Source organism: Microcaecilia unicolor, chromosome 6, assembly GCF_901765095.1.
Source record: "Microcaecilia unicolor chromosome 6, aMicUni1.1, whole genome shotgun sequence".
In the NCBI taxonomy this organism is placed as follows: domain Eukaryota; kingdom Metazoa; phylum Chordata; class Amphibia; order Gymnophiona; family Siphonopidae; genus Microcaecilia; species Microcaecilia unicolor.
The window spans coordinates 180,368,174-180,384,437 of NC_044036.1; the positions used below are offsets into that span (position 1 = coordinate 180,368,174).

The following is a 16,264-nucleotide window of genomic DNA, read 5'->3' on the forward strand; positions in this document are numbered from 1 at the left end:
TCACACGACCCTACTAATTACACCACCCCTCAAAGCTGCACCACCACCTTGCAAAATGTCCCTCCACCAAAGGCCACACAACAGCCCAATCACACCTCAAACTGCCTCCACCCCCAAAATTGTCCCCCACCTCCCAAAGCTACATTCTACAACTGTCCCACCATCCCAAAAATATCCCCCACAAACTGCACCCGAGGTACATGGTCGCCTGCCTTCTCCAAATTTTCATTGAAAGTGTCATCTAGATAAAGGTGGGCAATAGATTCTGCACCTGGACTAGCTTGCAACACACACTGTAACTTAGACCAGTTCATTATATCCTGATTAACTGTATAAAGAACTTGACTTTAGCTTAAGTCACCCATCTATTTATCCCAACTGACTCTGTACCACCCATCTAGTCCCCATCTATATATCTGCACTTGGCCCCTCAGCTATATAGTAAGCTGTATTATGGAACAGCATTAGTATCATAGCAATGTTATTTGAATGTTCTATTTTTGTTCTTATTAAATATTCAATTAGTATTATGCTGACATCATATTATATCTCTGTTAAGTGTGTATATTTTTGATCCTGTTTCATAGTAGTCCTATTATTAGGATTCAGTTTGCTGTTTTCAATTTATTTCATTCATTGTATTTGTTTATACTTGTTCATTTTACTATTGTTATGCTGTTAACAAAATAGTAAATTTGATGTTAGTGTACCTGTTGTACACTGCTTTGTGTAAAGGCGGTTAATAAATCCCAATAAATAAATAAATAGTTTGCATAGTTTATTATGACTTGCTAGACCGCTCTAACTGCCAAGACAGTACAGAGCGGTGTACAGACTAAAAATTAAAAAGAAAAGGAACGCCATTTCAAAACAGGAAAGTTTAACAGTCACACCAAGGTAGATAAGAGAGGGAGAGGGACAGATAAGGAAAAGGGGGAAAGGCCTCCTACTGGAGAATCCAAAATAACCGATCAGTCTGGTCCCTAGAATGCCTGTTTAAAAAGCCAAGTCTTTCAAGAAGTCTTTAAGCCAGTGATTCTGGTTTACATATGTTTTGAATTAGTAAAATAAGGGCCCCATTTACTAAGCCGCTTTAAAGGAGCGTTAGTGCTTTTAGCGCGTGCTAACCATTGGCACGCGCTGTGTAGACGCCCACAATATTCCTCTGGACACCTACACAGTTAGCGTGCGCTAATTTTATGCATGCGCTAAAAATGCTAGCGCACCTTAGTAAACAGGGCCCTAAATAAATTAGGGGCCTTTTTATTAAAATACGTTAGGTGCTGATGCAGGAAAAATTGCCTATGACAAAATGCATTAAAGCATTTTGTGGTAGTTTGTCTCTTAACATGCACTAATTGCGTGCTATGTTTTTTTGGGGGGGGAGAGGGGGCGTGGAATGGGCGAGAAATGGTTGTGGAAGCATTATCCAGCTAGTGTACTTTCATTAGCACATGCTAACTGGATAACGCAGACTTATTGTGAGAGCACATAGCACCTCCTAAATAGGAGATGATAAGGGCCCCCCGTGTTATTTATTTCCCAGGTCTCATGTGCTACTGGAAAAATTAGTGCAGGACCTACAAAGGAAAAGAAAAAATCCTTGCTATACTGCTGCATTAAATCTGGGCTTAGCGCAGGGGAAAGTCCTGCATTAGCATGCACTAAGCCCAGATTTTTCCACAGCTTTGTAAAAGGGCCCCTTAATTATTTAATAAAGGAAAACTGTATAACTTCTTTCCTAATTTCCTAAAAAGCTTTACCTTCCATGTGTCTATAGTAGTATTAACAGATGGAAATTAGCATGACATTTTTATTAGGTTATTAAGGGGCCCTTTTACTAAAACATACCGTGCATTAAATGCTAAGAAGCCCATAGTGCATGATAACTTTTAGTAAAAGGGCCCCTGAGTACCATAAAATGAATAACCCATAAAACCTCACATAGTATTAAAAAAATACAAAAGCAAAAATCCCACCCCATTATTCTGTACCACATCAGAAAACAATTACCTTTGGGGAACAATTTTGAAACTCCATGTGGGTCTTGCAGTTGCCTAGCTTAAATGCAGGACTGAAAACTGCTCTGCCTCTCTGCAGATAAAAGTACCCTGCTATAAAACCTCACAAGTACTTTACACCACTGAAAAGGGTTGACTCAAGGGAGGGGAAGTGCAGGCCATACATAATTTCTGCCATGGATTTCATCTCTGTAGGCCTTCAAGCATATTTTCAAAAGGAAACTACCTGCAGAAGCTTCAATGGCTAAATGTGTGGGGGGGGGGGGGGGGGGGGAATGGGGGGCGGGGGAGTATATTTCTACCCACAGATTTATTCACCTTGCTCTTTTATCTACCTGTTCCTTTCCATTTTTTCCTTATCTTATCTTAGTATACTCTCTGAGTCTAACCTTACTTCTTCATTTAAGTTTCTCCAGGCCAATGCTTTTGCCTAGTTTTCTCTGCCGTGATTACTGCTTTCTGATCCTAATGCTCATGTTTATTTTCTTCTTGCCTCTGCCTTTCTGGAATGCATGTACCTTACTTTTGTTCATGTTTCCCTAGTGTTACAAGGTACTGGCAGCTGCTCTTACAGCCCTGAAGGGCGAACCATCTGTCAGTGGTGGAACATACGAAGCAGTGAACTTCTACATCTTGAACCCTAAATCCATCACCATGGGCCAGTTATATGGGGAATTTGATCTTCTTACTCATGAATGGTAAACAGCAAACTATTTCCTCCTTTCAAGTATTAATTATTTTTGTATTGTATTCAGAGACAGTCTAATAATTTGAAATGAAGTTACATTTTATTATAATGAAAGCATAATTATGTCAGCTGTTTGGGACATATATAGCATCAACCAAAAAGTGAAATGACAGGCAGGAAGAGGGTGATGCTGGACAGAATACAGAGCACTACTACTCCCTAATCCAGCTGCTTCCTTCCTGTCATTTCCCTTCCTCTCCTGCCTCTTCTAAGGAACAGGAAGGAAAGGAACAGTGGCGTAGTCACAGGTGGGCCGGGGCCCACCCATTTAGGGCTCAGGCCCACCCAACAGTAGCATACATTTAGCGGTAGCTGATGGGGATCTCAAGCTCGGCCAGCTGAAGACGTCCCCCTGATGCTAACGAAAACGCTACTCTCCATGATACTGGCAACTGCACACGCTCAGTTTTCAGTGCATGCCTGCTGCAGACTGCCAAGGTGGAAAGAAGCATTTTCACGCAAGCTGAAATATTTTTTTTTGTGGTGGTTGGGAGGGGAGAGAACACTTGGTGCCCACCCACTTCTTGCCTTGGCCCACCCAAAATTTGTTGTCTGGCTACACCCCTGGAAAGGAGTGAGCAGAAAAAAGCTATTCCAGTCCCTCTTCCCTTGAATGTGCTGCCTAGGAGAAATCCAGAGTACTTAAGTATTCCAAATAGCTAAGTGCCAAAGAATAAAGTTGTGACTTGTCATGTTTTCAGGCAAAAATAAAATTCCATGGCATTGCATACTATGGGGACTCCATGCTATCTCTTGTATATTTATAATTGATATATTCACCTGACAGTGTTGATCCAGTTCTGTAAAACTACAAGTCTCTGCTTGCGGTGAGATAAACCCAGGACTGTATCTACTACTACTACTACAAATCATTTCTATAGTACTACCAGTCGTACGCAGTGCTTCACAATTGAACATGAAGAAAAGACAGTCCCTGCTCAAAAGAGCTCAAAAGAGCTTACAATTTCTGGGATAAGTAGCATAAAATGTATTGATCTTTTTGGGGATCTTGCTAGGTATTTGTGACGTGGATTGGCCACTGTTGGAAACAGGATGCTGGGCTTGATGGACCTTTGGTCTGTCCCAGTGTGGTAATACTTGTGTACTTATGAGAAAAATGGCCATTTAACCCTACCCTCTGTTTTCTGTCCAATAACCAATTCCAATTCACAAAAGGACATTGCCTCCTATTCCATGAGGAGTTTCTCATGAGGAACTTTCTCAAAAGCTTTTTGAAAATCTAGGTGCACTACATCACCCGGCTCACCTTTATCCACATATTTATTTACGCCTTCAAAGAAATGTAGCAAATTGGTGAGGCAAAGCTTCCATTAAGTGCTCAAGTGTTGCCATACTGGGACAGGCAGAAGGTCCATCAAGCCCAGCATCCTGTTTCCAACAGTGGTCTATCCAGGTTACAAGTACCTGGCAAGATCCCAAAACAGTACAATACATTTTATGCTGCTTATCCTAAACATAAGTAATGGATTTTCCCCAAGTCCATCTTAATAATGGCTTACGGATTTTTCTTTTAGGAAGACATCTAAACCTTTTTTAAACCCTGCTAAGCTAACTGCTTTTACCACATTCTTTAGCAATGAATTCCAGAGTTCAATTACACGTTGAGTGAAGAAATATTTTATCCTATATCTTTTAAATGTACTACTTTGTAGCTCCATTGTGTACCCCCCTAGTCATAGTATTTTTAGAAACAATAAAGAAGTGATTCATTCACTGCACTCACTATTTCATATACCTCTATCATATCTTCACTCAGCCATCTTATCTTCAAACTGAAGAGTCCTAGCTGCTTCAGCCTATCCTCATAGGGAAGTCATCCCATCCCCATTATCATTTTTATAGCTTCATTCACCTCACTTTTTAACCAATGCCGGCTGTCGTTTGGTCTTCCATCTTCCTTTTTTAATACATGGAATATATTTGGCCTAGGCTTCCAGGATGATATTTTTGAACAGCATCCATGTCTGATGTAAATTTTTGACTTCTGTAACTGCCCCTCTAAGTTTTTTTTTTCACTGTTAAGGACTAGGTCTAAAATTGTTCCTCCTCTTGTTGTCTCCTGAACCAGCTGCTCCATAAAGTAGTCCTTGATTTCATCAAGGAATTTTATCTCCCTAGCATGCCCTGATGTTATATTTACCCAATCAATATCGGGGTAATTGAAATCACCCATTATTATTGACTTGAATTGGCCACTGTTGGAAACATGATACTTGGCTTGATGGACCTTCGGTCTGTCCCAGTATGGCAATGCTTATGTGCTTATGTGTGTACACATGTACGCACTCATTCTGTCCATTTGTACGTCCATCTATCAAGTATACAGAATAGCACTTGGGTAAAAATTTGGCTTTTATGAACTTATGTGCTGGTATTCTAACGACTTTCACATGTATGTGGAGCATCTGTTTACACTTTCCAAAAATACTAGGACAAGGGGGCATGCGATGAAGCTGCAGTGTGGTAAATTTAAAACGAATCAGAGGCAATTTTTCTTCACTCGACGCGTAGTTAAACTCTGGAATTCGCTGCCAGAAAAGGTGGTTAATGCGGTTAACTTAGCGGACTTCAAAAAAGGGTTGGACGGCTTCCTGGAGGAAAAAGCCATAGAATGTTATTGAATGGACGAGGGAATACAGTATTTCTAGGATGGGCAGGACAAATTGCTTGTTATTTTGGCCGCTGTCGGTGACAGGGTGCTGGGCTCGATGGACCCTTGGTCTGTCCCAGCATGGCGATGCTAATGTACTATGTAGAACCTAACTATAGGTGTCCACATTATAAAATTACCCCATAGATGACCAGGGTACTTAGGGAGGATAACCCATAGATAATTTCCTAAGTAAGTTCTTTCATTTTTAGGGTGGAGGATGTTGGGAAATAACCACATCAAATCCACTCTTTGTACCAGGATATATTACCCCTGAGTTCTAAAAGAAACTTATACACAAAATTTTTTATTTCCTACTGGCACTCTGTAACCTCTTACTCAAATTTGTCTTTGTATCTGAGGACTGTTGGTAGCTAATATAACACCAGTTTTCAAGTAGAACCCTAGTGGTGATTTAAGTAACTATAGTCCAGCAAGCCTGATGTCAGTATCAGGTAAAATGAAGGAATCTGTTTTTAAGAGCAAAAATACTGATCATATAGACAACCATGGTTTAATAGAGAAGAGCCACAATCTACTCACAAACTGGATCTACTTTGCCTCATAGAAACCTGGTTAACGGAGGCAGATGCCTCATGTACAAACCAAGCAACTCCCAACTGGTTGCTCCTACTATCTAGCTAACAGACCCTCCTGTTGTGGTGGTGGCCTTGCTGAAATCTATTCTTCCAAGTTAGTGGTTTTACCTGTGCTCCTCAGGGTTCCCTTGAGACCTTACAATTTTGCCTGGCCTCATCTTTACCTCTGTATTTTTTAGTACTCTATCACCCTCCTTCGCCTACAGCCTCCTCTTTCCAGTTACTTCAAACACTACTTACTACTTTTTTTTACCTTCCATTCGCTGATATTTGGAGATCCATAATTCTTATTTTACCCTTAAGCTTTTTAAACTTTTCTCTGATCTGGGCCTGGCCCTGCATGTAGATGAACCCATTCATCGGGGTGGGGGGGGGGGGGGGACACATTTTGGACCTGATTCTCTCCTCACCCAACTCTACTCCGTCTTTCAGTGCTGGCTCTCTTCCCTTCCATGGTCTGATCATTCTCTCATTTCCATTCACCTGTCCCTCAGCAGAACTTTGCAGGATCTGTTCAATCTACCTCTTTCTATAGGGACACTAGCCATCTTTCTCCAGAATCCCTTCTGAGCTGCTGCTCATTTTTTCTGTCATCTTTCACCGCCCTCCCTCTAGACAATCAAGTGGATTCTTGGAACTCTGAACTACATTCTGCTTTTGACGCTCTAGCTCCATTAATTGCCTGTAACCCTAACACCTCACAAAAACCTCACATGATGTAGTACACTGCAGATCTGCGACAACTAAAGCAACAGCTCTGCCATGCAGAATGCAAATGGCAACATAACCCCAACAACCACCCACCTTACCACCTATAGCTCAAGAGTATGTTCCTATAAAATTTCACCATTGTCGCACAAGAAGGAATACTACTCTAAACAAATTTCCAGATCTCCAACATTGGCAAAGCTGTATTAAGTTCTCCGATCACTTATCACCGGTAAGCCTCACTTCGGTTATTGGAAAAGTAATGGAAGCCATGCTGAAGGAAAGGATAGTGAATTTCCTGGAAGCCAATAAGTTGCAAGATCCGAGACAACATGGTTTCACCAGAGGGAAATCGTGCCAAACGAATCTCATTGAATTCTTTGACTGGGTGACAGGAGAATTAAATCAAGGACGTGCTATGGACGTCATCTACTTAGATTTCAGCAAGGCTTTTGACACTGTTCCCCACAGGAGGCTCTTGAATAAACTAGAAGGGCTGAAGATAGGACCCGAAGTGGTGAACTGGATTAGGAACTGGTTGACGGGCAGACGCCAGAGGGTGGTGGTAAATGGAGTTCGCTCGGAGGAGGGAAAGGCGAGTAGTGGAGTGCCTCAGGGATCGGTGCTGGGGCCCATTCTGTTCAATATATTTGTGAGTGACATTGCCGAAGGGTTACAAGGTAAAGTTTGCCTTTTTGCGGATGACACCAAGATTTGCAACAGAGTGGACACCCCGGAGGGAGTGGAAAACATGAAAAAAGATCTGAAGAAGCTGGAAAAATGGTCTAACGTTTGGCAATTAAAATTCAATGCGAAGAAATGCAAAGTGATGCACTTAGGGAGTAGAAATCCAAGGGAGGTGTATGTGTTAGGTGGGGAGAGCCTGATAGACACGGACGGGGAGAGGGATCTTGGGGTGATAGTATCTGAGGACCTGAAGGCGATGAAACAGTGCGACAAGGCGGTGGCCGTAGCGAGAAGGTTGCTAGGCTGTATAGAGAGAGGTGTGACCAGCAGAAGAAAGGAGGTTTTAATGCCCCTGTATAAGACGTTGGTGAGGCCCCACCTGGAGTATTGTGTTCAGTTTTGGAGGCCATACCTTGCGAAGGATGTTAAAAAAATGGAAGTGGTACAAAGAAAAGCTACGAGGATGGTATGGGAGTTGCGTTCCAAGACGTATGAAGAGAGACTTGCTGACCTGAACATGTATACTCTGGAGGAAAGGAGGAACAGGGGTGATATGATACAGACGTTCAAATATTTCAAGGGTATTAATCCGCAAATGAATCTTTTCCGGAGATGGGAAGGCGGTAGAACGAGAGGACATGAAATGGGATTGAAGGGGGGCAGACTCAGGAAAGATGTCAGGAAGTATTTCTTCACGGAGAGAGTGGTGAACGCTTGGAATGCCCTCCCGCGGGAGGTGGTGGAGATGAAAACGGTAACGGAATTCAAACATGCGTGGGATAGGCATAAAGGAATCCTGTGCAGAAGGAATGGATCCACAGAAGCTTAGCTGAAATTGGGTGGCGGGGGGAAGAGGGGTTGGTGGTTGAGAGGCTAGGATAGGGGAGGGCAGACTTATATGGGGTCTGTGCCAGAGCCGGTGATGGGAGGCAGGACTGGTGGTTGGGAGGCGGGAAATACTGCTGGACAGACTTATACGGTCTGTGCCCTGAAAAAGACAGGTACAAATCAAGGTAAGGTATACACATATGAGTTTATCGTGGGCAGACTAGATGGACCATGCAGGTCTTTTTCTGCCGTCATCTACTATGTTACTATGTTGCAATGTTTCACAAGTACCTTCTTAGAACATCTCAGCTGCTCACTCACAGGGGAAATTCTTTGAAGACGTTGTGGGGCATAATCGAATGGGGACAACCATCTCTAAGGACTTTCCGGCGAAGGGGCGGGGAAACCCGTATTATCAAAACAAGATGGACGTCCATCTTTCGTTTCGATAATACGGTCAGGGACGCTCAAATCTCAACATTTAGGTCGACCTTAGAGATGGTCGACCTAAATGTTGAGATGGTCGTCCCCGGTTTTGGACCATAATGGAAACTGAGGACGCCCATCTCACAAACGACCAAATCCAAGCCCTTTGGTCATGGGAGGAGCCAGCATTCATAGTGCACTGGTCCTCCTCACATGTCAGGACACCTTCCGGGCACCCTAGAGGGCACTGCAGTGGACTTCAGAAATTGCTCCCAGGTGCATAGCTCCCTTACCTTGTGTGCTGAGCCCCCCAACCCCCCCCCAACCCACTCACCACAACTGTACACCACTACCATAGCCCTAAGGGATTGAAGGTGTGCACCTTCATGTGGGTACAGTGGGTTTCGGGTGGGTTTTGGAGGGCTCACATTTACCACCACAAGTGTAACAGGTGGAGGGGGATGGGCATGGGTCTGCCTGCCTGAAGTGCACTGCACACACTAAAAACAGCTCCAGGGACCTGCATACTGCTGTGATGGAGCTGGGTATGACATTTGAGGTGGGCATAGAGGCTGGAAAAATGTTTTTTAATTTTTTTTTTTTGGGGTGGGAGGGGGTTGGTGACCACTGAGGGAGTAAGGGGAGGTCATCCCCCATTCCCTCCAGTGGTCATCTGGTCAGTTCGGGCACCTTTTCGAGGTTTGGTCGTGAAAAAAAGGGACCAAGTAAAGTCGACCAAATGCTCGTGAGGGACGCCCTTCTTTTTTCCATTATCGGCCATCTCTTAACCCCCCCCTCCCCCACCCTGCCTTCGGTACACTGCCGACACACCCCCATGAACTTTGGTTGTCCCCTCAACGGAAAGCAGTTGAGGACGCAAAAAAATCGTCTTTCGATTATGCTGATTTGGGCGACCTCGGGAGAAGGATGCCCATCTCCCGATTTGTGTCGGAAGATGGGTATCCTTCCCTTTCGAAAATAAGCTAGAAAGTCTCATAGCTACTTGTGTCTTTTGCAACATCTACACTTCCAGCGTCAGCTGTTCAGTCTTTTCAAACATCAACAGCCACATCTACATCTTCTCTAACAAATTACTTTCTTTTAGCCTATATCCCAGTCAGAGCTTGGTAGGCTTGTTCAATCCATGAAGCCCACTACAGCGCCACACGACCCTCTCCCTTCTAAACTGGTCAAGTGCTTCTTATCGGCATTCCTCCCCAACATTTAATCCATGGTTTCCCTGAACCTCATTATGGAAGCAGTACCAGAGGGTTGGTGGAACACCACATACATTCATCCCAAAATAAAAAATAATACCCATTCCTTCGTGGACCCAGCCAATTACCATCCCATCGCTAACCTCCCATTTTTGGCCATACTCATTGAAACAATAGTACACCAACAAACTACAGAGCTTGTCTCCCAAAACCAGATTCTCCATTCCCAGCAAAGACTTTTGTCCTCATCACAACACCAAAACTACTGTGCTTGGTCTAGGAACCACTATCAAGTCCAAAGAATCTTTATTTAAACAAATCCGACGTGGCCACATTTCGCCAAATAGGCTGCATCAGGGGTAAAAACTAAAAACAGCTGACAAAAAATACATATACAAACAGAAACAAACAGCTCATAATCCTATATAATAAAAAGCACCTCCAACATTCTGAAGCCAGCAGCCTTGCAGTGAAGCCTGAAGCCTGAGGTGTTTGTAGGCATCATAATAGCTCCGCCCACTTTCTCAGCTGATTCCATAAAAAGCACCTCCAACGTTCTGAAGCCAGCAGCCTTGCAGTGAAGCCTGAAGCCTGAGGTGTTCGTAGGCATCATAATAGCTCCGCCTACATTCTCAGCTGATTCCAAGGCAAGGGGCGGAGTAGGGAAACACGCGGAGTGTGTTTCCCTACTCCTCCCCCTGCCTGGAAAACAGCTGTCATTGCGCCGCTCCCTGCCACTTCAGAGCAAGTGGCAGGGAGTGGCGCAACAACCTGCCCCCACCCTGCTCGGCGCATCAACAACCCCCCCCCCCCCCAACAGCACATCCACACACCCACCCACACCCACACACATGTCCCTCCCTCCCCTAAAGCCGTCGTTTACCTCTGCTGAGCTGACGGATCTGAAGTTCTGTTCTCGGCTGCGGGGCGTGGCATCATGATTGAGCATCAGTGGAAGTTTCTGTGCATGCATCTGATGTCAGACGCACGCACATAGACTTCAACAGATGCTCAATCATGAAGCCACGCCCCATAGCCGAGAAAGAACAGAACTTGATCCGTCAGCTCAGCAGAGGTACGCGACGGCTTCAGGGAAGGTATTTTGGAGGAAAGGGTGGTGTACAAAGGGTCACAGTAGGGGGGTGCAGGGGACATTAAAGCGGAGGGGGGGTTTGAATGTGAGGGAGGGGGTAGTCTGGAACGCGGTAGGAGGGGCTTGACGGCCTTTGAACTGGGAGGGAGGGACATGTGTGGGTGTGGGTGTGTGGATGTGCTTCGGGTGGGGCCCTTGAACTGGGAGGGAGGGGGGTCTGCAACTTGAGAGGGAGGGAGTTCTGCAACTCAGCAAGGAAGGAAGGGAGGGAGAGAGAGGGGTATGGAACGCTGGAGGGAGGGGGGAGGGGTATGGAACTCGGGAGGGAAGGAAGGGAGGATGGGTGGGAATTTACCTTGCTAGCGCCCGTTTCATAGTGTTTCTAAACGGGCCTTTTTTTACTAGTGTATACATAAAATCTACATAGAAAGTCTTTAAGGAAGGGATTTAATAACAAATATTTCTCCGAGGACAAGCAGGCTGCTTGTTCTCACTGATGGGTGACGTCCACGGCAGCCCCTCCAATCGGAAACTTCACTAGCAAAGGCCTTTGCTAGTCCTCGCGCTCGGTACGGTCGTGTTTTCGCCGTGTCGGGCCCCGCAAAGTCGACCTCGCGCGTTCGTCGTGTGTTTTCGAAAGAGAAAAATTATAATCCATTCTGTGTGGGAAAAGACTCTTGGTCTTTTCTTCCCCCGCTATTTTCAGCTTTCGCCCCGGTAAGTTTTCTTTCGTCGTCGGGGTAGGCCGCTTTTAGGCCTCGGGTCGAAGTTTTCTTCCCCTTGTTTTTTCGGTGCCTTTTCCGCCATTTCGACTTTTGATCTCGCCGGCGTGATTTTTCCGCCCATGACATCGAAGTCTACCAGCGGCTTCAAGAAGTGCACCCAGTGCGCCCGGGTCATCTCGCTCACTGACAGGCACGCGTCGTGTCTTCAGTGCTTGGGGGCTGGGCACCGCCCGCAGGCCTGTAGTCTGTGTTCCCTTTTGCAAAAGCGGACTCAGGTAGCGAGATTGGCCCAGTGGAACGTTTTGTTCTCGGGCTCTTCGTCGGCATCGGCACCGGGGGTATCGAGTGCATCGACGTCTTCAGCGTCCAGAGCTTCATCCTCGGCCGCCAGTGCATCGAGTGCATCGAGGCATCGGCCCTCTGCATCGGCGCCGAGACATCGGATAGCTGCATCGACGTCGGTGGTACCGGGACCTCGTCTGCTGATGTCGTCGGACGGTGGTGCTTCGTCGGGAGTGCAGGTGAGGGCTGTCCATTCCCCTGCTGGTGGCGGTGAGCCTTCGGGTGGGTCTCCCCCTACCCTGAGGGCTCCTGCGGTACAGCCCCCCCGAGACCGACCTCCTTCGGCCTCGGCCCCGAGGAAGCGACGACTGGATTCTACGTCCTCCTCGTCGGTGCCGGGAAGCTCCGGTGACATGCTTCGTTCCAAGAAATCGAAGAAGCATCGTCATCGGTCTCCTTCCCGGGTCGGCACCGAGAGCTCTGGGTCGCCGAGGGAGTCGGCACCCACCAGGCATCGGCACCGAGAGGACCGCTCACCCTCTGTTCAGGAGGTGTCGATGCGCTCCACTCTGGACAGCCCGGAACAGCCTCCATGCCCGGAACAGGTTCTGACGTCGACGCCTGCATCGACCTCCATGCCTTTCTCTGCAGCCGCTCTGAACGAGAGCCTCCGGGCCGTCCTCCCAGAGATTCTGGGAGAGCTGTTGCGCCCTACCCCTCCGGTACCGGCGGTGCTTGCGCCACCGGTACCGTCGAGCGTGGCGCCGGCTGGCCCATCGCCCGAGGTGAGGTCTCCGGCGTCGGTGCCGCGTGCGGTACCGGCTGCCGTCGCCTCCCAGGAAGGCTCCCCGACTACGTCGGCGGAGGGAGCTTCGCCGATGCGGGCGAGGGAGTCTACCTCTTGACGCCCCCATCGTGGACGTGGCTCCACAGAGTCGAGTTGGGCACGGTTGCAGACACAGGTCCGTGAACTTGTGTCTGACACCGAGGGTGAGGCCTCGTGGGAAGAGGAAGAAGACCCCAGATATTTCTCTGACGAGGAGTCTGAGGGTCTTCCTTCCGATCCCACTCCCTCTCCTGAGAGACAGCTTTCTCCTCCCGAGAGTCTGTCTTTTGCTTCCTTTGTCCGGGAGATGTCTACGGCCATCCCTTTCCCGGTGGTTGTGGAGGACGAGCCCAGGGCTGAAATGTTTGAGCTCCTGGACTATCCTTCTCCACCTAAGGAAGCGTCCACTGTACCCATGCACCATGTCCTAAAAAAGACATTGCTGGCGAACTGGACCAAGCCTTTAACTAATCCCCACATCCCCAAGAAGATCGAGTCCCAGTACCGGATCCATGGGGACCCAGATCTGATGCGCACTCAGTTGCCTCATGATTCTGGAGTTGTGGATCTGGCCCTAAAGAAGGCTAAGAGTTCTAGGGAGCATGCTTCGGCGCCCCCGGGCAAGGACTCTAGAACCTTAGACTCCTTTGGGAGGAAGGCCTACCATTCCTCTATGCTCGTGGCCAAAATTCAGTCCTACCAGCTCTACACGAGCATACACATGCGGAACAATGTGCGGCAGTTGGCGGGCTTGGTTGATGCGCTCCCCCCTGAGCAAGCCAAGCCTTTTCAGGAGGTGGTCAGGCAGCTGAAGGCGTGCAGAAAATTCCTGGCCAGAGGGGTGTATGACACCTTTGATGTTGCGTCCAGGGCCGCTGCTCAAGGTGTGGTGATGCACAGGCTCTCATGGCTGCGTGCCTCCGACCTGGAGAATAGAATCCAGCAGCGGATTGCGGACTCGCCTTGCCGTGCGGATAACATTTTTGGAGAGAAAGTCGAACAGGTGGTAGAGCAGCTCCACCAGCGGGACACCGCATTCGACAAGTTCTCCCGCCGGCAGCCTTCAGCCTCTACCTCTACAGGTAGAAGATTTTTCGGGGGAAGGAAGACTGTTCCCTACTCTTCTGGCAAGCGTAGGTACAATCCTCCTTCTCAACAGCCTGCGGCCCAGGCTAAGCCCCAGCGCGCTCGCTCTCGTCAGCAGTGTGCGCCTCAGCAAGGCCCCTCGGCTCCCCAGCAAAAGCAAGGGACGAGCTTTTGACTGGCTCCAGCAGAGCATAGCCGACATCCAAGTGTCAGTGCCGGGCGACCTGCCAGTTGGAGGGAGGTTGAAAGCTTTTCACCAAAGGTGGCCTCTCATAACCTCCGATCAGTGGGTTCTCCAAATAGTCCGGCAAGGATACACCCTCAATTTGGCCTCAAAACCTCCAAATTGTCCACCGGGAGCTCAGCACAAGCAGGTACTTGCAGAGGAACTCTCCGCCCTTCTCAGCGCCAATGCGGTCGAGCCCGTGCCATCCGGGCAAGAAGGGCTGGGATTCTATTCCAGGTACTTCCTTGTGGAAAAGAAAACAGGGGGGATGCGTCCCATCCTAGACCTAAGGGCCCTGAACAAATATCTGGTCAAAGAAAAGTTCAGGATGCTTTCCCTGGGCACCCTCCTTCCTTTATTCAGGAAAACGATTGGCTATGCTCTCTGGACTTGAAGGATGCCTACACACACATTCCGATACTGCCAGCTCACAGACAGTACCTGCGATTTCAGCTGGGCACACGTCACTTCCAGTACTGTGTGCTACCCTTTGGGCTCGCCTCTGCGCCCAGGGTGTTCACAAAGTGCTTGGCTGTAGTAGCAGCGGCACTTCGCAGGCTAGGGGTGCACGTGTTCCCATATCTCGACGATTGGCTGGTGAAGAACACATCCGAGGCAGGAGCCCTGCAGTCCATGCAGATGACTATTCGCCTCCTGGAGCTACTGGGGTTTGTGATAAATTATCCAAAGTCCCATCTTCTCCCAGTGCAGAGACTCGAATTCATAGGAGCTCTGCTGGATTCTCGGACGGCTCACGCCTATCTCCCAGAGACGAGAGCCAACAACTTGTTGTCTCTCGTCTCGCGGGTGCGAGCGTCCCAGCAGATCACAGCTCGGCAGATGTTGAGATTGCTAGGCCACATGGCCTCCACAGTCCATGTGACTCCCATGGCCCGCCTTCACATGAGATCTGCTCAATGGACCCTAGCTTCCCAGTGGTTCCAGGCTGCTGGGGATCTAGAAGACGTAATCCACCTGTCCATGAGTTTTCTCGAATCCCTGTATTGGTGGACGATTTGGTCCAATCTGACTCTGGGACGTCCCTTCCAAATTCCTCAGCCACAAAAAGTGCTGACCACGGATGCGTCTCTCCTGGGGTGGGGAGCTCATGTCGATGGGCTTCACACCCAAGGAAGCTGGTCCCTCCAGGAGCGCGATCTGCAGATCAATCTTCTGGAGTTGCGAGCGATCTGGAACGCTCTGAAGGCTTTCAGAGATCGGCTGTCCCACCAAATTATCCAAATTCAGACAGACAACCAGGTTGCCATGTACTACGTCAACAAGCAGGGGGGCACCGGATCTCGCCCCCTGTGTCAGGAAGCCGTCAGCATGTGGCTCTGGGCTCGCCGTCACGGCATGGTGCTCCAAGCCACATATCTGGCAGGCGTAAACAACAGTCTGGCCGACAGGTTGAGCAGGATTATGCAACCTCACGAGTGGTCGCTCAATTCCAGGGTAGTGCGACAGATCTTCCAGGTGTGGGGCACCCCCTTGGTAGACCTCTTCGCATCTCGAGCCAACCACAAAGTCCCTCAGTTCTGTTCCAGGCTTCAGGCCCACGGCAGATTGGCATCGGATGCCTTCCTCCTGGACTGGGGGGAGGGTCTGCTGTATGCTTATCCTCCCATACCTCTGGTGGGGAAGACTTTGTTGAAACTCAAGCAAGATCGAGGCACCATGATTCTGATTGCTCCTTTTTGGCCGCGTCAGATCTGGTTCCCTCTTCTTCTGGAGTTGTCCTCCGAAGAACCGTGGAGATTGGAGTGTTTTCCGACCCTCATCACACAGGACGAAGGGGCGCTTCTGCATCCCAGCCTCCGGTCACTGGCTCTCACGGCCTGGATGTTGAGAGCGTAGACTTTGCCTCTTTGGGTCTGTCAGAGGGTGTCTCCCGCGTCTTGCTTGCTTCCAGGAAAGATTCCACTAAGAGGAGTTACTTCTTTCTATGGAGGAGGTTTGCCGTCTGGTGTGACAGCAAGGCCCTAGATCCTCGCTCTTGTCCTACACAGACCCTGCTTGAATACCTTCTGCACTTGTCTGAGTCTGGTCTCAAGACCAACTCTGTAAGGGTTCACCTTAGTGCAATTAGTGCATACCATTACCGTGTGGAAGGTAAGCCGA

The 16,264-nt window shown here is 48.3% G+C and overlaps 1 protein-coding gene across 1 annotated transcript in view; it reads left to right on the forward strand.

Annotated features, from left to right (window-relative positions):
- DNAH1 (dynein axonemal heavy chain 1) overlaps positions 1 to 16,264 on the forward strand; it is a 799,478-nt gene that overhangs the window by 388,808 nt on the left and 394,406 nt on the right. Inside the window, exon 36 of the mRNA XM_030205737.1 lies at positions 2,565 to 2,719. Coding sequence (XP_030061597.1) covers positions 2,565 to 2,719 — 155 coding nt within the window. The remainder of the gene's footprint in view (positions 1 to 2,564; positions 2,720 to 16,264) is intronic.